The 23,082-nt window shown below is 36.6% G+C and overlaps 1 protein-coding gene across 4 annotated transcripts in view; it reads right to left on the bottom strand.

Moving 5' to 3' along the window:
• Nucleotides 1–2,066: 2,066 nt before the first annotated feature.
• LARS2 (leucyl-tRNA synthetase 2, mitochondrial) overlaps nucleotides 2,067–23,082 on the bottom strand; it is a 106,643-nt gene continuing 85,627 nt past the window's right edge. For all 4 annotated transcript variants that reach the window (XM_039388299.1, XM_039388297.1, XM_039388298.1 and 1 more), the window contains exons 16-21: nucleotides 22,719–22,901; nucleotides 19,365–19,534; nucleotides 18,300–18,377; nucleotides 16,217–16,328; nucleotides 7,777–7,904; nucleotides 2,067–2,438 (exon numbers count right to left, since the gene is read on the bottom strand). In XM_039388299.1, the coding sequence (XP_039244233.1) occupies nucleotides 2,259–2,438; nucleotides 7,777–7,904; nucleotides 16,217–16,328; nucleotides 18,300–18,377; nucleotides 19,365–19,534; nucleotides 22,719–22,901 (851 nt within the window). In that variant the 3' untranslated portion in view covers nucleotides 2,067–2,258. The remainder of the gene's footprint in view (nucleotides 2,439–7,776; nucleotides 7,905–16,216; nucleotides 16,329–18,299; nucleotides 18,378–19,364; nucleotides 19,535–22,718; nucleotides 22,902–23,082) is intronic.

Here is a 23,082-nt window from a genome sequence, read left to right as displayed (position 1 = left end):
CATCATCTCTCTCACTCACTTTTTCACCACCTTTTTTGTATCCTCTAGACCACACTGAATTACAACTTACTGTAAACACACTGGCATGATTTCTGACCGTATACTTTTTGTGCGATTTCTGTTCACTACCTTTCCTTTTTTAGCCTGTACAAATCCATTCCTTATTTTGATTTTTGCCTGAATCACCAACTGACATCTACAATTCACTTCCTCAGGCAAGAGCAAATACCCACAAGTGCTAACAGCAATAAACACTGTGGGCTGCTGCCCGGCCCTGCAGTGACTGCAGCTTTTGTTTAAAGGCACTACAGGGCTGCTGGGCTTACGACATCTTTTTGCATCCTTGTAAATTTTAAAAGTTTTTATTTACACCAAACATGTCACCTTTCCCCCAAAGAAAAACTCTGTTAAAATGGTTCCACAGGGTGTGTTAAGCTTTTATACAGAAAAGAAAAAAAAAAAGCAGGACTGTGCTGTGCCACAGATTTTACTTTAAAGGATCCCTTTCATAGTCCTTTTAGGCGCTTCTGAACAGGAGTTTTATGAATTTATAACAACATATATGTCAGGCAGACACTGGAATTCAAATTATTTTAACTCCAACTAAAGGCCTGTGTTTGAATGTCTGAATGCATTCCTTTGTGGCTCAGATTTCTGGATCTTAAAACTGCAAAGACCGTATCTTCATTATAAATATTCCATTTCTTAGTCATTCTTGTGTCAAAGGACTGCTGGAGAGAAAATCTGCACAAGTGTGGTCCAGGAGGAAGCAGAAATCAGAAGAGTTTTGTTGCAGAAGTACAGATGCCAAATGTGCTTGGTGAGCCTGGCATCTCTGTTATGTAGCTACATCTTTGGTACCAAAAATGCATAAAAGCAAAATGAATATTGGCATTGCTTAGTTAGTACCTACATGGCAATGTGATCTGTCTTGATCCTAGTTGCTTAGGACCTATTGCACTTATTTACTGCTATGGGGGAGACTTTTGTTGGTTTCCTTTTAATCTAATACAGAGTCTGGATGCCTGCTGGGCTGGAGGGTTACTACAGATCCCTGTATTTGCCTAGCTGGTTGTTACTGCTGACTTCTTAACTGTCAGGATGGCTCATAAATGGCTGGCTTATTGGACTAGTTAGTTTAATGACTGTTAAAGAAAAGACATTCTTTCACAATGAATCCTGTAATTGTTTCTTTGCAAACTCTTTTTCAAGCATTTGCTAAATACAATAAATATTTCCATGTGGATATAACAGCAGTGCACCATACAAATAACAGGGTTGGAATGAGGCATGAGAACGGCTCTGCATTTTATGAAAGTCAGATTGATTTTTAGAGACATGATGGCTATTTTCACTTAATGAACCCCTCAGAAAAGAAAAATTCAATTCAAGTTTTACGATGTAGGCACTACAAGAACTAGTAGAGGCAAAAAGTATGCTGTCTGCCTTCCCTGCTGCTGCATTTCTAGCAGCCAACTCAGCCCTTTCCTGAATCCCCCGAAAGTCTCTGAGATGGCTCATGTGTAGGAAGTAAATCTCATTCTGTTCCAGGCAGAAACAACCATCAGCACTTTGCTGAAGTTGAACCTCTCATGTCTATGCCAACACAAATATGCCAGCTAGGAAGGAGAATCCTGGCAAAAGCAGGGCTTGGCTAAATAATCTGACCTTTTCCTTGGCTTGGCTCTGAAATTTGTCTGAAATGTCTTAAACTACCCCATTCTGGCTACCTGCTGTGCCCAAGGTTATTGGTCAGTGCAAAGAAATTACTTTTTAAACTAGCACGCTGTAGTAATGTTTTCTTAAAGCTTAAAATGTTAGTTAAAGGTAGGGTACCCAAACATGAGATACAGGGAGCAAAGCACACCTAATATTTGGGGTAGCACAGACTCAGGGCAGTTGTTTAGTCCTGGAATCACGTTTATGCCAAGCCAACTTTCCAACAGGATATATTCCTGAACTGACACTAGCCCCCATGAGCTTTATATAATTTACATTCTGTTACAATTGTTTAGTTCTTCTGCACTTTCTTCACATTCTCCCAGAGAATACGGACAAGCAGCATCTTATTATGATACAATAAGAAACTTTATTTCTGCATATTTCTCCGCATTGAAACGAAGATTTAGCAGCAACCTGATTTTAATAAGATTTCTTCCCCACCTTTACATGAGATTGAAATAACCAAAACTGGCATTTTTTGCTTGGTTTCACCTCAAAAGGTTCCAGCTTCCTTTTACAGCCCAGCAAAACCTTTGCTATTCTTGCACTAAGAAGTTGATGAGGGCAGTTCGGGGAGAGAGAAAAGCCTTTTTAATGGTTCGTCCCTGGAGATGCTTGAGTCCAAGTTCGCTTTGAAGAACCAGCTCACGGACTTCTTCAAAATTGCGGGCTGCTTGCTGAGGCACAGAAACTTTGCCGCAAGCTTTGTTATTGATCTGAAAAACAGACATGAAAACAAGAAAAAACAGAAGTTACTAGACTGATTTCTACAATTTCATTTCCTGGATCCAATCCCCTGTTACACAAGGGGGAAAGTGGAACAAACTCTCTCTCCTCCAACACCACACTTTCTGAGTAGAGGATAAAATTCTTTGTATCTTCTCTCCATCTATCATAAAATAAGAAAATGAAACTCTGACTCATGATACTAAAAAAAAAATTGAAGAAGTGGCCACAGGATGTCTTAGTTCGGAAGACAGCAAGCAGCACATGACTATGCAATGCAGTGATCTTTTAATTTTAAAAGTGTGACAGTTATATAAGCTGGATAAAATGGTTTTTCCGATCGGGAATCTTGGTTTGTACGTACTTCTGGGCAGGAATTTGGATTTACAGCTAAGAGATGCCTTCCAGAGATTCAAATGCAAAATTTATTATTTTTAGAAAAATAGGCTTTAACTTGTTATGTGTTTCCCTTGTACTAAACGCAAGACTCATTAATCCAACACCAATCACAAAGATGTCAACTGCTCATAAGGTAATGCTTTCCTGTGCTGGGCTGGTTTTCAGAGCAGCTTACATGTTGGTTTTGCATCAGCGGGGCAGAATCATGTGAGTAAAACTGAGCAAGGCCCTTGGAGGGAATTACCTTAATTTATCAAATGGTTTTATATATCCTTTCTGTCATCCAGTAAAAGAGTAGATAATGGACAGAGACTACAGAGCCTGACTGAGTACCTTTCTGGAACTGGTGTAAAATTAATTATTACAAAATCTTTCAGATTTATATGGACTATTTTTAGTGCATTAATGAGAAGAATATCAATCCCACATTTTAGAAAATGAAATAATTTGAATTTTTAAATCCAGTTAATCACATTACTTGCATAAAAATCTGCTGTAGGTACTGCAGATTTCTGACCTTTAGGCATCATTGTAAGGAATTTTCAACCATCTAAAAGAAACATATGTTGCTTCATGCAGCTTGGACATAAAAATGTACATGACTTAGTTTTCATCTGGATTTTATCTGGGATACCTGTATGCAACATATGACAGGTGAGAGAGACCTAGTTCACTTACCTAGTTTGTATTTTATTGAAAAGAAAATAATCTGTGCAATTCTCTGAGAAAGAAAGTTGGGACAGATTTTTAAGGAACAAGATGAAGTCTCAAATGCAGCAGGTATGAGTTACTTCTGTTTTTTGACTAGACTTGACATTAATTTGCAGTGATAATGTAGGCAGACGTTTAACTATTCCTACGTGCATCCATAATGTGACATCATAAAAGGCTGGCTGTCTTAAACTTTGCCTTTAGCACCTGGTGCAAAGTAAATCCCTTGAAAAACGCATAGGAGTTCATTTTTAAAGCTTTTTGTGAAAAGTAAATACAAGTAGTTCTTTCTGACAGGACACTTCAGAGAAGAAATGCATTCCACAGGAAAAAGAAAACAGTAAAATCCAAACAGATACAGTTTTGGTGAGAATATAAAGCAAGCTTCTCAGCTTGCTGCTAGGACACGCAGCCTGCAGTTCAAAACTATGCCTGCCTAGTTAAAATGTCGTTCACTGTCTTCCATCGTGCAAATTAATATGTTCCAGTGGACGGATGTTGGCAAGGGGAAATTTTCCAGAACTAGCCTATTTGGTGCTGTTCTCAACAGAAAAGCCAAGCAGTCTAAATCAACTTGGTAAATAAACGACTGCTAGTGGTTGTGTTTTCCTAGAAAGGTCGAGAAGCCTGGGCGACCTGGCACTGTGTACCTTCCCACAGCATGTCTCCACCTTCCCACAGCATGTCTCCCGATCTTCCCACACTGTACTGTGAGCTGAGTCCGAAACTCCTACCAAACAGCAGATTGGTTACGATTTCACCACCTTTGCAGCATGTCTTTCATTGTATTGTAGATATCATGAAGCATTTTAACACTTCTTAAAATAGGCATCTGCAGATTTAATTGCACACTGTGGTGTAACAAGCATCCTATTCACACATCCTTTCAGTCAAGGGCCTAGATTCTCAGCAGGACAAATACCTTCTGCTATACCTCCATCTCTCTCTCTGTATCTCACTAGACCAGCATAACCCTCAGCATTTCCAGATAAAAGTGGCAGCACAAGAAACTTTGATGCTGGCAGCTGTGTTTCTCTAAAAAAACATGGCAAACTGCAAGAGGAGAAATACATGAGTATTTGGTCCTTTCTTCCCCTGAGGAAGGAAGCTGTTGCTTTTTTCTTCTTTCCCCTCACCTTTTATTTTTTTTTTAAACATTTTACATTCTAGACTATTGTGGATCTACAGGGAGCTAGTGGGAACTAGAGAAGTTATAGAAGATGAAATGAAATAACAAGAGACTGAAAAATAAGCACCTGGAGGCTGCAGAGAGGAATTTTTAATTCAATGCAAATATTTTTTTTACCACTGATGCATAATCCTTCTGAGAAGTAAAAAAGAAAATAAATATCTGTGCACTGTTAGGCCTCCCTCATAGGCTAAAGCAAGGAACATGACACCAACTCTTTTTTTTATTTGTAAAAACATCAGTTTTAAGACCACATCTGCTAACAGTTCTGCACCACCTAGAAAATGCGAGGAATGCTAGTCAGAAGTGTGCTCATAGGATGAAATGCACACTACATTTAGGTCAGATTTTTCACAGCATTAATAACATGCAGTATGATTAAAAATACTTGACTTTGCAATAACATTTAGAGTAACAGATACTGCACATATCCAGTGTATTTAAATGTCTTTCTTGTAGGCAATCTGTATTGTATCAGCCGAGGATACAATTAGTTGGTTGCTTTCGCTGCTTTGGGTTAAATATGGAAAGAAATAACTCCAGCACAGACAGGAAATAATGAAGTATTTTTTGTGAAGAGAAATAAAACCAAAATGTCTCAGCAGGCAAATCCCTGGCAGCCTGAGGCAGTTTGATGTCTTGAGAAGAATAGGGTTGTGGCCTAAAGACTCAGTTTGACTGTACAGCCTTGTGAAGAGACACTGCCTCTTTGCAACTAAGAAATCCCTCCATATGTGAAGTGTTCCTTGGTTTAATGAAGGCAATTTAGTTTTGCAGCCATACAAAAACCTACAGTGTCCACAAGACTTTATAATATTCACATCCCCTGCTCCCCCATATTTCCCTTTTGCCTTGCTCTTACAGTAGAAAGCCAGGCACACTCTGTAGGCACTATTGTTAGAATTATTCCCAATTGAAAAAAGCAACTTGTCTCTCCGGTCTTCCAGTCACTTTCTGTCTCAGAACTAAGAAAGGTATTTACACACATCATATTTTTCTATGAATATATGACTCAGAACACAGGAGTTGCTTTTTCTCTTATTACAAGACTGTTACACAAGGCTATAGCTTTGATAAAGTCAACCAGAAAAAGAAACAAAAATAATTTTCATAATGGCTGTTTAAAGCAAAATTAATTTTTTTCTGTTTTCTATTTTTGAAAAGGAAATTTTAATGTCAGCAGAAAAAGTATCAGTGAAATGTTTAGGCATTTTCATGTTTGGTTGTGTAGTCTTAAAAACACTGAGTTCAGAGTTTTCCCTGTATTGTTGCAGTTGTTATTTCAAAGATATATTTAATAACATGTTTGCTTTAACCACAACTGCAAAGATGTTTCTATAATTACACGATTTCTCATTCATGACTTCCTTATAAACTGAACACTGGAATTCAAGATGTTTGCTAGCTGTGCTTGGATGTGAAGGTTTATTTTAAGCTTGAGCAAAGTGATTATACCTCAGTGAAGATTTTTACTGGTATAAGTAAATGCTTATCACAGAAAGAGAGGGCCAGGAAGAGGAAAAAACCAGTTCGTCCACAGTGACTGTAAGGCTAAGTCTGCTATTAGCCCCAGCTGGCAATTGAGTCCTTCTCCTTGGTTTGGGAAAAGATGCCAATTGAAAATTTCCTTCAAAAATACATACTCCATGGCCTCCGTGAAGGGTATATGTTTAATGTTGGAAAAATTAGTATTTTAGCAGCATTTCTCATTCTGTTCAAATAGACTGACTGAGAGATCTAGCAAGATATGAAATTATTTGCAAAGATACTTTGATTAAGGAAATCTACAGAAACATGACTTCCCCTAAATTCAACCAGTCTCCTCCCTCCTCAAAAAACTCAGTTCAACAAAAATAACCCAACTGCTTTGCTCTTTCTCCCAAAGGAGAGAACAGAATAAAATGCAACTAAAATGCATTGCTTCTGTTTCTCTTACACACACAGAACATGGAGTTTCACATGACCATGTCTTATAGGGGCTCCATTTCATTCAATATCCAGGAACGCAAAAAGTGTTCAAGTTGAAGCATTTAATTTAATTTAAAACATTGAAGTTTAGTGTGCATGGTATATGAAAGGTTATTCTTTGGTGAACAGTGGAAAAGGCAGGAGTCCTGCAGATCTAATAGTATGCAACTATGTTAATTACAGACTATCATAATGCCTGAACATGAAGAACTTAAAGGCAAGTCAGCTGATGGAAGAGCTGTTCATGGATCCCACGCACTTGGCTCCAGGCACTCCCTCTATCGCCTGCAGTGGCACTTGTTGCTACTGTGCACTACCTAATGAGTTAACTAGAGACATAGGAAAAAAGACAGTAAACTACATTGTGCATGTGCACATGTTGGAAAATTACAGGTTAACTAAATGTAGTTATATGTCCACTCTTCTACTGAACTGCCAGCTCTTTCCCTAGACAACAAAGGTGTTAGAGCTCAAAGAGAAATTGGAATGCAGTTATAATATTCCCAAAGATACCTGTTTTTCCTCAACCTCATTCCTGCAAATACGGTGTCCTGAAATGTGCCAGAGATCCATCCTAAGTCAGATGGGAAACATGGTTTGGCAAAAATCACAACTTAACTCAGCTTATGAGAGGTTCTATTAGGCAACCACAGCACTACAGGTACCACAAGAAATGTCACCTAATTATACATTTTTGCACAGGGCCAAATTAATAAATGCACTATCAGGAGAAAAATCTGGAGGGACCTGTATTTTGATCATAGTTTTGACTGTATCGTCCTTGCCCACGGCTGTTCATTGGTCAAATCTCTACCGGTACTAATATGGAATCACTCTGAAAGGTTTACATTTAGGTCATCTCCGTTTCAGACTTGCTACATTTTTTCATTTAGGAAACCATTGTAATTACTCAGCACAACTGCAACTGCAGCTTCTATTCTGAACTTTCACTGAGCCATCTAATAAGGGAACTGATTTCCACAAGAGTGGAAATTCCATCATCCTCTCAGCTCATAACACATTAGCTGGCCACTACTGAAAATCAATCACAATGCTCTTACCAGTACAGACATCTCCACAACATCTGATGGCTGAAGGTACTCTGGGTCTACTTTGGGCCAGGACTGATGCAGTACGTCAGCATCCCAGTGATGATGAGTACAAAGTTTATTCTCCATATGTGCCAAACCTGGAAAATGAAAACAGTCAAACATTCAGTGGTACAGTAACCAGAACATTCAATCTTTGGAATTTGTTTGACAAATAAGATCAGGATAAAGTTGACTTTAAAAGCAAGTGTCATAGGAGGAAATAACATTGTTTAGATTAGCATACAACACATTATAAACAGAAAGATATACATCTTTGAAGTGTTTGCTTTATACCATGCATAGGGACATTAACATGAACAATGTGGGCACATTGTAGATTTGAGTTGATACTCTATAACGTTGCCATAAGCACAGAAGATCACTGTTTATTATTTTAAATTGTAATACTGCAACAGAAGCTGACCTCTACTTCTAGAAGTCAATCATAATACTGCATTTATTTTCAGTAACGCCACCAGTTTGATTAAAATTTTACTAACAACTCAGAATGATAAACAATTATGGCTTATTATTTTACCACCTGTAGTATGCTGGGTAGTTTCTAAATTTGCAAGTCAAACTATTTGTAAGATTTTCTAGATTTTGTGAACTATATTTTCTCATAAATTAAAGGTGGTACAAAGGAATGCCGTGCACAGATTGCTCTCCTTCTTATGATTTTTACATTCTGAAACACTTTATCCTTTGATTTTATTCTTAAAAACTCCTAAAATGGGTATAAATTATCTCCTTTTATTAAATGGGCTATGCTCTTCCCAAGAGAATTCATTCCTGATTTGTTTAAGTAATAGGAGAATATGATACAAGTCATTCTGAAGCTGCATTCTTTAACTGAATAAAAGCTCCTGAGTGGGGTTTATGTTGTTGTTTACTCCAGCTGTACAATAAAATAAAAAATTTCACTTATCAAGAGGCTGTCAAATATGATCAATGTTGATGATGATTGCTCTTGAGATTCTCACAAAGCCAGGGGGTTGTTAAATTAAAAACATTCTCTGTGTATGAATAAGAACACAAACTAATACTTTTCCTAAGCATGTGCTTCGTTCAGAACTGCAAAATGTATGCGAAATCTCATCTGCTTTAGGGAAACTCCAGCAAAAGCATAAAGAAAACCCATCAACACAAGATTCTCTCTTGATTGGGACTGAGGTACCTGAAGCTGTTCAAATCACAGGATGACTGCAGACACAGGAGCAAACAAAACACATGCACAGTGCATACGTGAATTCACTTGGGTGGATTGTTTAGACTAATACAGTGAATAACAGCAAACAAGGACATAGAGAGAATGCAACTTCCTCCAGAAAAATCCACCAGATTTTTGTCAGCGCTTTTTCAGACAAAAGACACAGTCGTGCTATTTGCTGAATGACTCAGAAAGAGGCAGTGGGGTGGACTGATGGGAGCTATTTCAAATGACAAGCAAGAATGTGCACATTTCCTATTGACAACAACTATTTATTAGGTAAATAATTGATTAAAACACTTCAGTGGATATGGTTTTGCGTATTTTTTTCTCTTGCAGCAGTAGCTCAGAAACTGAGAGAACAAAAGAACTGAAGGAACTGAGGATAAAAAAAAAGTCTTCACATTGATGATTCATTATCACACTGACTTTAAAGACAACAGCTGTTAGATTCTTTCCTTTTTGGCTTTTGAACATCCACATGAGCTCACTTCTTTCCAACTGATCACATGCCTTGTGGCAGGAGCATTCACACTGGCCACTCCTCATTTTCCTGTTGAAGAGGATTCTTCAAACTATTTAAAACCAACTTTCTAATATAAGAGCTTCTGTCTACAAAAGCAAAACCAGGATCACTTAATTCCTGTAGAGGCTGTCAGTCCTAATAAATCTACTAATAAAAAAAATAATTAAAATGTATTCTGAAGCAAAGGGGTACTAAACAAAACTTCAATCTTTTGGTTCATTTTCTTGCTACAAAATGAGCTACGAGCTCATCCATAGAAAAAAGAGAAGTACAAGAGTCAACAGAACAAGTTTCAGAAAACAGTTTGACAGGAAGGCAAAATGAAGGTTTTAGTTATGTCGCCTGTTTTGCTTCCTGCCTTAATGCACATTTTGTGAGCTGTAGAACACAGAAAACACAATGATTTGGTTTGTATTTTCAAAATTCAACACACTAGACCAGAAACTTCATTGCCATGAGCCAGAATGGTGATGGTCCACTTGGAAGGACCTAGACAGTACCTTTCTCCAACCTTCCCACTTGATTCTGAGACACTAGACAAAAGCACTGTTTGAGATGTTAAAAACTGAGCATTTCCTAGATTTTCATTGTGAAAATATGAAAAACCCATGTTATTGTCTTACTGTACTGGAAACTGTCTAATGAAGCACATTTTATGAAGTGATGTGCATTTGGCTTCATATTTTTTGATGTATTTTGCTTTTATGGCTATTGATTCTTCTGCAGATGTAGGACAGAAAACCAACTGAGTACATTTTAGTTTACTGTAAGCTGTTTACTTATAGGTACCCATCTGTACAGGACACATCAAAGACAATACTTGTGGCTCAATCTGAAGCCCTGATCCTGCCGTTGGATCTGCTTCAATGGAGTTCTCCTGACTAGCAAGCTAATGCTAGAACAAGGTTTCCCTAACCAGTAACTCACAGCACTGGAAAGTAATTTAAAACACCAAGTTAAACATGTACTATATTACTGTAAATGAGTGAGTTGAGAGGAGGGGATAGGACCAGTCTAACAACTTTTCAGCTCAGGGCCATGTTTTACGAGCATTATACGAGTATTTCTTAAGCATAACACCTCCCCTAAGGTGCTACTTGGCAGGGAAGAGCAGATTCTCATTTTAAAAAGATTTAAGAAGGAAGACATGGAAGCAACTGTGTATCAGCAAGGTGTTAGGACAGCCAGGTAACTCTAGTCTTACAGAAAAAAAAATGCACTGTAAAAAATTATCTGTAAAATTCCAGCAATTGTGCAGCTACGTGGACACAAAATTATGTAGGCCGGAGGGAAAGCTGTGATTATAAAATAAATTGAGAAAGAACTGGCACAGAGAAGAAAAGCAGAAAAGGGAAGGAGGATGGAAGCCTTAATGGGTGATAAAAGGAAGTTAATGAAAGCATCTGAAACAATGACAGTATCAGAGTTTAAGACTAGGGATTTTCTAACAGAAAATATAAGGTCAGAGGGGAAAGTATAAGGTAACTATGTGAGTGCATTACCCAAATGCTGCTAACTTTTGGATTTAGCTAAATTGAAACAACAGAAATCTGTGTTAAGTAAAAATCCACCACACTGGCAGACAAGTAGAAAAAGATTCTAAAAAGCTCAGATCAGGAGTGTGTAAGGGCAAACGGTGATGCATTCTGGGTCAGTATCTTACTTGCCTCTGCAGCATCTTTCTGGGATTGCTACCATGTTATTTTTTCTTGATATGCTTTTTACTATTTAATGAATCTCCCTATTTGGCAGATTCAGGCAAGTTGCATAACTGAAACACTCTTTTGCAGCTCAGGAAGAGTGTGTCTGTCAGTCATATGTGAAACAGTCTGCAATCTCAAAGAAATGACAACAGCTGTTTCCAGACAGCTCTGAGAAAAACCGTATCATACTACTGGTAAAGTAGTACAGAACTAGGTTGTGAAAAGCCTGGGTTACTATAAGCTAACTCTGGAATGTGCTTTCGACCTAGCAAACTCCACATGAGTCCTTTTAACCTTCTAAAAAGGATCTGTCTTCCTCCACTTGATGAAATTACTATCGTTCCCTTTGGGTTATTCTCTTGGAGGAAAAACATATTATTTTTTAAAATTCCAAATCATGTTCCTTTTTGGATTTGTGATTTCCAACTAAAATCCACAACATCAATTAGCTTCCACTCAGCTCTATTCTTTACAGAAGCCTTCTTCAGTGAGGACTGAATTCAAAGATGTTCTTGCAGAAGAGCTATCATAGTGACAGTTAAAATATTGCTAAGACAATTATACTATTACAAATTCCAAAAATTATCTTTCAATATATGTATGTTTATGATCAGTGTACATATCTTTCATGCCCCTTCTCTAATAAAAATTTAACAACTCACAATAAGCAGTTTCATATCCCTGTCTGAACAGCAAAATATTGTACTACTACAAACAAACTAAAAGAAAAGTCTCAAATGGTGTCTGTATATTCCTTAGACACAAGGTTTCAGGAAGGAAACTGATTTCCTCATCCTGTTAGTATTCATAAACTGCCAAGATATCAGCCGGATGAACTCTTCCCACACTGAGGGGTTACAGTTGCTTTTTATGTTATTAAGCAATAAACCAGTGTATTCTCTGCACAATTAAGACCATTAGGTTGACACACCGAAATACCAAAAACTGTTCCTCCTCTAAACAGGAGAAAGAACTCCTTCACACACCTAATATCAAAGTACTGGGTTGCTATTGTTCAGCTGCTGAAAGGTAATGCACTTACAGAACAGCATTCAAGCAGCTTTTCCCTCATTCAAGCTGGAAATGTTTACTGCCAATACTGAAGTGTGCTCTTCAACTTGCTCACCGGACTCTTTGTTTCTACTCGATGCATTAAAACAAGATGGCCACATATAAACTCAACCCCATGGGAGAACAATTCTTCAGCTGTAGATGAACAAAAATTGCTGTACATGGAATCTAATTTTACTTTAATTATACTTACAATTTGCACATTACATCAGAATCATCCCTGGGATATCAGACTGCAGTTCTAAGTTTGCAGTTTATCAACAAGCAAACAAAGAAAACATAGTGGACTGAAAAGCTAAAATTTCAAATGAACTTGGACGAAACGCTTGAAAAGCAGGATGGCATTATTACAATCAAATTTACTTAGATCACTGATGCTAGTCATTACTTAAAATGTCAAGTAAAGCATCTTTAATTAACACCCTAAAATAATCTTCGCAATTTTCATAATATTTTCTTTAGTTGGTAATCATTAAGGTCAACTGATTTGCAGTTAAATCTATATGTAAAGAATATTTTTGCTAACCAAGATAATAACTGCATACTTATTTATATACTTAGCCAAGTTTTAATTTTTACAAGCTGTTGTATTAGAAAACACTGATTTACTTTTTTTTTTTTTTACATTTTATTGTGATTTATGTCAAATAGCTTTTAGATTGAAATGGTATTAAATTATCCAGCATTTTGTGCTGTTTAAATATAAATGCATTCAGAATGCAAATATGTAAGAAAATGTGTTTGATACTTCAAATTTATTGTATCATATTTTGCAGTTAAGCATTATTTTTTGAGCAAAAGAAAAATCTTTTATGTAATTACTGAATAAAAGTAAAAGTATCAGATATTTTTGACATCAGATCCTTCAAGATTTTAATATTTACAGATGATAGCCTCTTTTGCCTAGCTTTCTACTCCAAAACTAGGAAAGGAAAAACACAGTGGTTAATTTCTTTCAATTTCCAGAATACCTGTCATTTAAATTGAAATATTATTGTTTGCACCTGTGGAACAGATTCCAGTTGTCAAAAGTAATTTTATTACCTCCACACAGTCTCATTCCAGGTGCTTAGCCAGAAAGTTCTAGAGTTTTGTGGTTTAATTGTCTTCAAATCTTTGGCAGAATTAATATAATAAAATACATTAAATCAGGGTTTTATTGTAGGTTGTCATTATTTCACATTTAGTTTTAAATTCTACTGTATTTTCTTCTTAAATGTATCTTGGCCATAATCATTGATCAGAAAAGCATAAAAGGAGAGATTACAATGCAACTGTGGAAGTATTATTAATTCTGTGAAGTACAACAAAACCAGTAAAAATTATCAAGAATGCTCTTCTCTAAGACTGCAGTAAATGAGTGTTAAGCTTATCTCACTATGTACTCAACACTTTCTAATGAGAAACACCAATAAGAAAGGAAAATCCTTTTTATTCAAAAAACAAGCTTGAATACACAAGGAAGTGTAACGTGGTTCAGAGTTAAGACAAGTCAATGTTCCTACCAGCATTCCTATTCAACTGCAAAATTATCTGGTTGATATTAACTAAAGGGCTTCCAAATTTCCCGGTTTCATTTTCCCCCGTAGAAAGAAAAATGCTGCTTGTTTTAATCACTAAAATGTAAAGACTGTATACCAGTTATTTTAGAACGAAATATCAATTTTTAATTCTAAATAGTTTGCTTATGTGTTGTTTATTATTGGCATTACAATGGCAAACATAGGCTTCCATCAAAGAGAGGGGGTCCACTGTGATAGGTGCTATTTATAGAGCTAACAATATACAAACTCCTTTTCCTGATTAATTTACAAGACAGGAAGCAGCATTATCCCTACTTTTAGATTCAAAGCCAAGATAAAAAAGGAGAGACTTAATCTGAGTGTGTATGGAGAATTAAAGCACAAAAACCCCTAAAGAGAGTACTTAGAAACCTTAATTTTCATATTGAAATTATTTAAAATAAGAATGCATCATTACCTATACATAAGGTTTAAGAAATTGGTTACATCAGAAGTGCAACAGGACTTGGTTGAATCAGAATGCAATTCAAAACATGAATTTGGGGAATCTTTAAGACTATAGTTGGGCATTTTCCACCAGAAATCCCAATCCCAGGACAGAATGGCTACATGTTGGCTATTTCAACATATAGTCTTCTCACCACAACGCAGCAGTTAAATGTGTATGTTCTCCTAATAAAATTGTTTAATGATTCTGATATAACATAATGATCACCATGACAAAAGGGATTGTGATTTTCAAGTTTAGTAATAAAATTCTTCAGGCAATAATCACCACACGATGTTTTTTATGACTTCTGCACTGAATTACAATGCATAGTCTTTGGATCACACAAGTAAAGTTATATCTTTAAATGCAGACAAAAGCCAAGGAGAGTGTACACTTCCAATTTTATTTAGGCTTCCTTTTCATTCTGATACCACAGAAAATATTTATAATTCTTATTCTCCAGTGATTTGAGTAGTAAGAAAAGACTCCCTTATCTAATATTCAAAATGTTATAGGATTAAGCTTTATGTTTGACAAATTGTTAATTAAGACATCCTAGTATTCTTTGTCATTTTATCAACCATATTTGATAATTCTGCATTCCTTAACACATTCAAGTTCAATTCAAATTCAGAAGGCACTGTATATATAAGCAATTATGCTGGATCTCTTCCTCCTCCATCTCAACCAGTGTGGAAAACAAAGCCATGCTAATTTTATTTAGCAGTATTGGTACTTTGTAGCATAAGAGAACATTGACCAGAATTAGCTTTCTCCAGATGGATCATGTCTGATGCCACTCTTTTCTAAACACTTAAGCCTCTATTAAGACATTTTAAAACCACTGGAAATGAAAACACACACACAAAAAACCTCAACCCACTTTCCCTAATAAATCCTGTTGTTTCCATAGTCTCTGCGTCTGTGTTATTGCTCTGAAAAAGAACAGTCTTTCCTTGGCAATCAACATTATTATAGGGCCATGCACAACACTGAAATATAATCAGTTTAGTAACACTACTTTGTAAACACTTGAATGCACAATGTTTCAGGATGACTGTTGAAAATAAAACCATTAAAACAGCATCCAAAAGCTAACATTAGGTCCAAAACCACATAGCAATTTGTGGCCAGCCATAATGCAGAAGAATATAGTCCTATCTTCCCACATACATCTTGGGACTTTTCCCAGTAAATCTTAAAAGCAACTGCTGAACTCTGGCATGCACGTCCCTTATTTCACAGGCTTTAACTGTAGCAGCACCACACAACTTAGCCCACTTGGTATTCAGACCTGTACAACCGTGACAGATCTTAAAAAAGATGTCCTGTCTACCATTCCCATTCTTCACAAGAGGTTAATTTGCAGTATAACATCCCTCAGTCTCTGCAGCATTCTACAAGAGAGGGTTTTTATTGAGCACTCCTTTAGTCTTTTTAGCATACAGCCCTCTGACATGGTTCTCTTTGCCTGAATTCCTGAAAGAAAATATTTGTAGTCCAAAGATTCTGAAACAGTTGTTTGAAAAAGGACTGTTTCTGTCCTGGTGTTCAGCTCCTAATAATGCCATTCATATTCAGGAGCAGCTAGCAGTTGACATATAAATTCCTCAGTCCTGTCCTGAATTTTTTTTTCCTTCTCCCTTTCTCTGCCTTTCAAGGTTTCAAGAAATCAACCTTTGTATGTGAGAGGATGGAAACTAAAGGCAGAAAAGAGAGATCTGAGACTGCCACAAGTTCCAAGTTTGTTTAGGAATTATGACAGAAAGTGACAAGATAAATGAAGAATTCAGGGATAAGTGACTCGTGTACTAACTTAAAGACATTTTTACAAACTGTTTGTCTTTTCTCCTGGAACATCACTATAAAGTTTATTTCTATAAATACCTTTCCACATCTCTGATGCAATGTGTGGAGCCATAGGTGCAACCATAATGCAGAGGGAAGCCAAGGCATCTTCAAATTCTGTGCTATGGAGAATAAGAGGCCGAGGAGCTTGCTAAGTGAAAAGACAAGGAAAAGAAAACAAATTGTTAACATTCTGAGGTGGAGGGGAAAGCAGTTTAATTAAGAAGAAAATGCAGTAATAAAACGTAAAATCAATGTCTTGCTTAGGACAGTGTCACGTCACAATAAATTGGAAACTTATGAAAAGTTCTGGAGAATTAAAATCACAATCCTTGGTGCTCTCTAACACTTAGAAGGTAATCCTGAAGTGGCTGATGAAGACTCTTGGGGATCTGCTCTAGCACAGGAGTCTGAACACAGACTCATGTGGACAACAGTGGTCCTCAAAATCATTTTGAGGGCTTCCATTTCTAGAAATGTAATCTTAGATAAAATCAGAGCTATCTGAGAAGAGGTGTAGTACTTGTATAAGACAGTCAAACAGTGCTGGATGCAGCATGGGTTTTGTTGGGATAAGGTTCAGTTGTACAGAATCACAGAGCAGCTTAAGTAAAGATGAATTTAGTGACAAAGTGAGGTTTTAGAGCTGAAGGAAGCCTAGGGAATGAAAAGCACAGCACATTCTTTTACTGCTTGATGTTCTGATTGTTTTAGTAAAGCATTCTTCTCTAGTACAAAAAATGTTCAATTTCTTGCAAAAGGTACAAGACTGACAAAATTTGAATCTTCATTCCTCTACTGTAAGTTCAAAGAAAAGATACAGCACTAAAAGTGGTTGGATGAACTTTTTCTTTCCTTGTGTGAGATTACATCCCATGGTAAATTCAGCTGCTGCATTTATTTTGTAATCCACCCCTCTAATGAAACGGCACAGAAAAATGTCAGTACATGTCAGCTTATGAGAATTATTTGGTGGGAGAGCACCCACTCCTGTCTACTAGAAAATTGTCCAAAACCAGTGATTTGCTTGACACAGACCACAAATGTTGTCAGAGGGCATCTTCTTATCACTGATACTAACAAGGTGAGTGCAAACTGTATTTCAGTAAGCTACTATCTGCTTTCTGTGTTTAATCCTTGCCCACTTCCCCCCTTCCTCCTTTCAACTGAGAGTGAAAGAGCAAGTGTCAGTATGCTATACAGAGGGTTGTTCTTCAAAGATACTGCATTGACTTCTTTGGTCAAGAAATATGTCAGTGTTTAAACATCTGGTTGTCTGTAGGACACCAATCTTTGTTTATGTAATTTAAAAAAAAAAACACAAGAGTATCTGAGGCTTAAGTTATCTCAGTACAGCACTTGTGCATAATCTACTTAACTTTTTGTTTAGTTCCTTGATTTTGTCAATAATCTCCTTGGAAACCATACGGTATAAAATGCTATTTCTATAAAGAAGTTGAAACTTTCAAAATTATATTTAATTTCTAGTCTAGATCAGGTTGCCATTATATGCTTGAAGGATTGCTCAACCAGATCTAAAAGTAGTAACAAAAGTAATGATAATAGTTTATTACATTTCATATATCACCACTGGCTGATCTACAACATAATCTAAATAAAAAATGCTGGAGACTTTTACATCTGTTTAAAAAAGAAGGATTTGCAAACTCTCTTACTTGCCAACAGTTCAGTGGTGTAAGATGTCTTTGAGGAATGTAAAATTATGTGTGATTTTCCTTCCAAAGAATAACCCTTTTAAAATCAGAATGTCTGGTGATTCTATAACATCCTATACCTAGCTACCTATGCATCTAGAACAGAACTAAACAAAATATATCCTTTTGAAATTACAGGATGCATATGCAAACCTCAGAATCTAGTGGCTCTAATATCATCAAGCTCCTCCTGCAAAAGTGTATATATTTCAGGGTTACAGTGATATTAGAACGTGCTGCTTTTGAACTGAATGATTCAACAAGGCTCTCGACTCAGTAACACTGTTTATGACAGTCAATGATTTACAGAAAGCTGGACCTATAGTTCAGGAGGCTCCTGCTTTGTATAAAGCCTAATAGGAAGAGGGTCTGAGAGAAAAATACCTTCATGAATACCACGTACTTACATGGAGTATATTAGTGAGGCTCATCAATCGGGAAATAGCTGCATTGAACAAATGGTCCTTTGTGAAGTACTTGGTTACCTTGAATTAGAAGAAAAGGTCTGTCACTAATTACTTGACATTCTAAAACATGGAATATTGGCTTTTTAAATGAAAAAGTATTATTGATAATCAATCTCAACTTGTGAAATATGTGCATATTACCTCTTACATGAAAATCACTTTAGTTCGCAAACACATCGTATGTGCAATCACACACGTGTTTGGGAAAATAAATCATATAAAAATTGAACTGAGCTTCTCCTCAGTTTCAGAATTTTAAAAGCTTCAATCAATGCTAATGAGAACTGTGCATTAGCAATCATCCTTTATTTCCTTTAATAAAATAGTCTCCCTTTGCCCCTACAAGAGGCCTTCATTCTTGTAAATCCATTTATGCTGGTCAAAGCTTGTTCATAGATTGCAAGATTATAATTCTAAAGTCTGCTAAAAGATCTGGAAGGTCTCTCACAACAGGGTTTAAACTGGCAAAAGTTTTTATCCACAGAAGAATCTTTTAAGCTAATTTTGCAGGTATTTAAGTCTCCTTCTGAGTCTTGGATAATTGAATTGACACTAATCACAGCAGGAGACAACAGAGAAGTAGAGATAAACAATCATTTCAGTATTTTTTTTAGGATACCCTAATATATTTTCACCAAATAATTCTATATGGAACAGCAGGCATGATAATGAGGTATGAAGCAAACAGATAAAAAGCTTTCCTTAGGGATAACCTCCAGCACTCACCTACAGTTTTGCTACTGGAAATGGAGTTTCTTGAATCCCAGATTGATAACATTTTACTGCTGTAACATTTCATCCCTTAAATGAGATGCACATCCTTTAAATAAGTTCTGTCACATAGAATTTGTGGGTAAATAAATTTATACAGAGAATAATTCACTTAAAAATAATGAACTACTCATCTGGGGAAAAAGTTTTTGGCTCTGTAAGTCAAACATATGGTTTTAGCATAAGCAGTAACTTATTTGTTCAGTTACAAACTATGTAAGTGTTTCTTTTAACCTCAGATATCACCAGATTCTTCTGCTTCCAGATATTTCTTGCTTCAGCCTTCTCTTTCTTACTCAGAAGCTCAGGATTGGGCATGGTTCCTGAAGTCCTTGCTTCAATAACTTTGGTTACAAGTGCCCAGAGGCGCGTCTGCCATCTCTGAACGCCTGGCATAGCATCAGCTGAGATTAATGAAAGATTTCAGAAACAAATTTCAGTTACAGTTAATGAATCCAAAACTTTAAAGAAAAGCAGAAAGGACAAAAACCGCTAAACATTTTTTTTTAAAAAACCCTGTATTTTAAATGAAAGATGTCAATGCAATTAAAAATGCCTTTACAAGTAATTCCGGGTTGCTTTAATGGAATAAAATCAATAAGATAAAAGTATTTTTCTGCAATGACTTTAAAATATATATATAGCAAGAACATAGCATATATAGCAGAAGAATTTGCTAAAATCTGTAAAATAACCCAACATTATGTCAGTGTTAAAATGCTCATCTTGTGTTTTAATGACTCAACAAACGAGTTGTACATGCTCTCATTTTTTGAAGTCATGGAAGAATACAAATATATATATATATATACACACACATGTACTTTTCAAATTGAGAAATTTCTTTTAAAATTTGATTTTAGAAATCACATATGCTTTTGTTGCTACAGAGATCCTATTCTGCTAATGAGTAGAGTAGGATCCTTGGTACCACCTTTGGACACAGGTTAGTTTGGGATGTGGAGACTATAAAGCTGTTCACCATGACCCTAAAGGCATCAGTCCCACTCTGTGGCTGCTCTAAGAATGTGTTTCTGTGACCTCAGGATCGTGCTACAGAGAGGCCCCAAGCTACTGCTGCACACAGCCATGTCCTCCATGTGGTGTGATGCAGAGACACTAGTGAAGGTATGCTTGAGGTGTGCCCTTTCTTCCAGATGTTCCGTGTTTCTACTGGACTGTGCAGCACTACATCACACCGCATGCACGGTATCAACATGTCACAGTTTCAACATATCCTGTGATGTCCCAGCCAGCAAGAGCTTCCAATTCTGCTCTGGCAACTGCACTTGAGAACTGCCTGGACTACTACTAAACCGGGAGAAGTAAAAGACATGGAAGTGGCTGCAATACATGTGAATTATCTGTCTGACTGCACTAGATGGAAGACTTCCTGCACATCTGGGAACAGTAAAGCTGATTGACTATGTCCGCATGATCTTCATGAATTCTCATAGGTGGGACTGGGATAATTATGCTGTCCCCAATCTTCCCATCTCCTAGTCATACCAGAAGGCTATAGATCATCTAGACATGATAGGCTTGGAATTATCCAGACTGTAGTAATGGTGTAATAAGCTGCTGGGTAAGTTTGACCACATCTGGACCTGCAAAGTCTGGGAGACTTCTTTGCCCACACCAAGGCAGAGAATGACATGAGACCATGCTTTGACATTCACCACTGAAAGGACAAGGAATTCAGTCCAAAGGGCAATCATCAAAAGGCTATCAAAATACATCCAGTGAAGAGAGGGATCACAACAACTGAGAACCAGTGTTTAATATTCTCTGAATTAGACAATTTTCTGTATTGGGTTTGTGTGGCAAGGTTTTGGTAGTGAGGGGCCACAGGAGTGGCTTCTCTGATAAGCTGCTACAAGCTTCCCCCATGCCCAACAGAGCAAATGAAGCTGAGCCCAGGAAGAAGGGAAGGGTAGGGGGAAGGTGTTTATTTCTCATTAATTTTAATTTGTAAGAAATTAAACTAATTTCTCAGTCGAGTCTTTCTTCCCATGATGGCAACTGCTGAGTGATCTCCTTGTCCTTATCTGAACGCATGAGCCTTTTTTTGTACTTTTCTCCCTCCCTCTGTCCATTTGAAAAGTGCAAAGTGATAGAGCAGCTTGGTGGGCATCTGACAACCAGCCCAAGGTCAAACCCAACACAACTTGCTTGATTTCTTCAATTCAAACATTCACAATTTTGTTATCATTAAGAAATTTAGACCAAAGCTTAAACATTTAAGACATGCTTTTCATCTACTTTTGATTTTCTTCTCCCCTGGAAATATCTTGATGCTGCTAAAATCTCCTTTTGCTCACATTTTCCAATACTCTCAACATGACATGACTCCGAAATCTTTCTTTGTATTTCTCAAGTGGTAAACAGGTTGGTTTGAATGACTAAAGGCATTTTTGGTAGCATTATACCTGCACGTGTTCAGCTTTCTTAAAAAATGCATAACCACCAACCACTTTGCAACTAGGATTTTCTACACGCTACTCTCTCAATAACATAATTACTCCATTTTCAAGATCCAAAAATTCAGCAAAAAGATTGTGCATCACTGAATTAGCTGCTTCAGCTGTGTACTGTCAGGGATGCAGCTGTTGAAGCTTGATTCTAAGTGGTTAATTCTTTTTAAGAGACCTTTTCATATGCCTAGCTCTCTACTGTTGCGATTAGATAGTGACAGAAAGCCAACTAATAAGTCAAAGCCCACTCCTCCAGTACATACAATAGAGCAATAATATATAAATGAACATACATGAATGTAAAGGGTGACAGACACCAACTGAAATAATGCTTAGTGCAGGCTGAACTAAGTAGCAAGAAGTTAACACACAAAAGAATAAAGAACTACAACTTTTTAAACCAGGTGTTAAACCAGGAGTGTTTTATTAAAGCCTTATGCAACAAGAAAGCTAGATTTAAATGAATACATAAGACTACATTAAAATGCATGAACCACAGTAGATAAAAGAAATTAAGACCTGTCAGTATGATGAATTGCATGATAGCAGTAAATAAGTGCATAGGAGGGCAATTCTTAACTTACTCAAGAAATAATCCCATAAAAATGCCACGTCTACAAATACTAGTTACTAGGAACTCTGATTATGTTCTAATGAGATTCTTCTGAGAACTATTTCATAGTCCAGTTTACAAAAGTCATTGCATGTGTATAAATAAATGGAAATAACAAAATATTGTAAAGTTTTATCTGTAATCTGATATGATTAGAAAAAGCTTTTCAGTTGATCAGTCATCGCTAATTTAAAAAAAAAGAGAATGAAGCCCAAGATTGCAGAAGAAAATACCACTTAAATACTTTTCATATAATGCTTTTAGCTTATAAGAGGTAAGCTGCTTGAAATGATCTTGCAAGCCTGCCTCTCAGTGACAGTTTTGTGACCCCCTCTCTTTTAAAAGAAACAAGCAATAAAATTTGTTTATTATACTTTTTTGATTAATTTGTTCCAAAACCTGGGCATCAAGAATTGTATTAATTTTGTGTTTAAAATATAACACGCTAGGAAAAAACAAACAAACCACAACAAACCAAACAACGGAAACAATCCAACTTACTTTTAGCATCCCACAAAATATCTTGTTCTGGAGGAGCAGCAAACAGAATGTAAAGACGTAGGGTGTCAATGCCATACTCTTTCACTAATTTTTCAGGGTCTATTCCATTGTACTTAGATTTGCTCATTTTTTCCCAAGTAACTTGGAGCTTCTCACCAGTTTTTAGGTGAACTGGTTCAGTTCCTAAATATTAAGACATAAAAAAAATATTAAACCAAATTTTTCTTACTTATAACAGCAATTAATTTTGTTCCCTAAGCATAAGAAGAGACAACTATTTCTTGTGTGTTTTTTTTCCCCAAAAACAGCTTAAAGAGGAAAGACACCCATTCTAAACACTCTCTTCCTTCCCATGTTTTTCCTA

Source organism: Pipra filicauda, unplaced genomic scaffold, assembly GCF_003945595.2.
Source record: "Pipra filicauda isolate LSUMZ 115617 unplaced genomic scaffold, ASM394559v2 scaffold62_size3274119_pilon, whole genome shotgun sequence".
Taxonomy (NCBI): Eukaryota; Metazoa; Chordata; class Aves; order Passeriformes; family Pipridae; genus Pipra; species Pipra filicauda.
The sequence above is the reverse complement of the archived record's forward strand: the minus strand, read 5'-3'. Positions and strand labels throughout refer to the sequence as shown.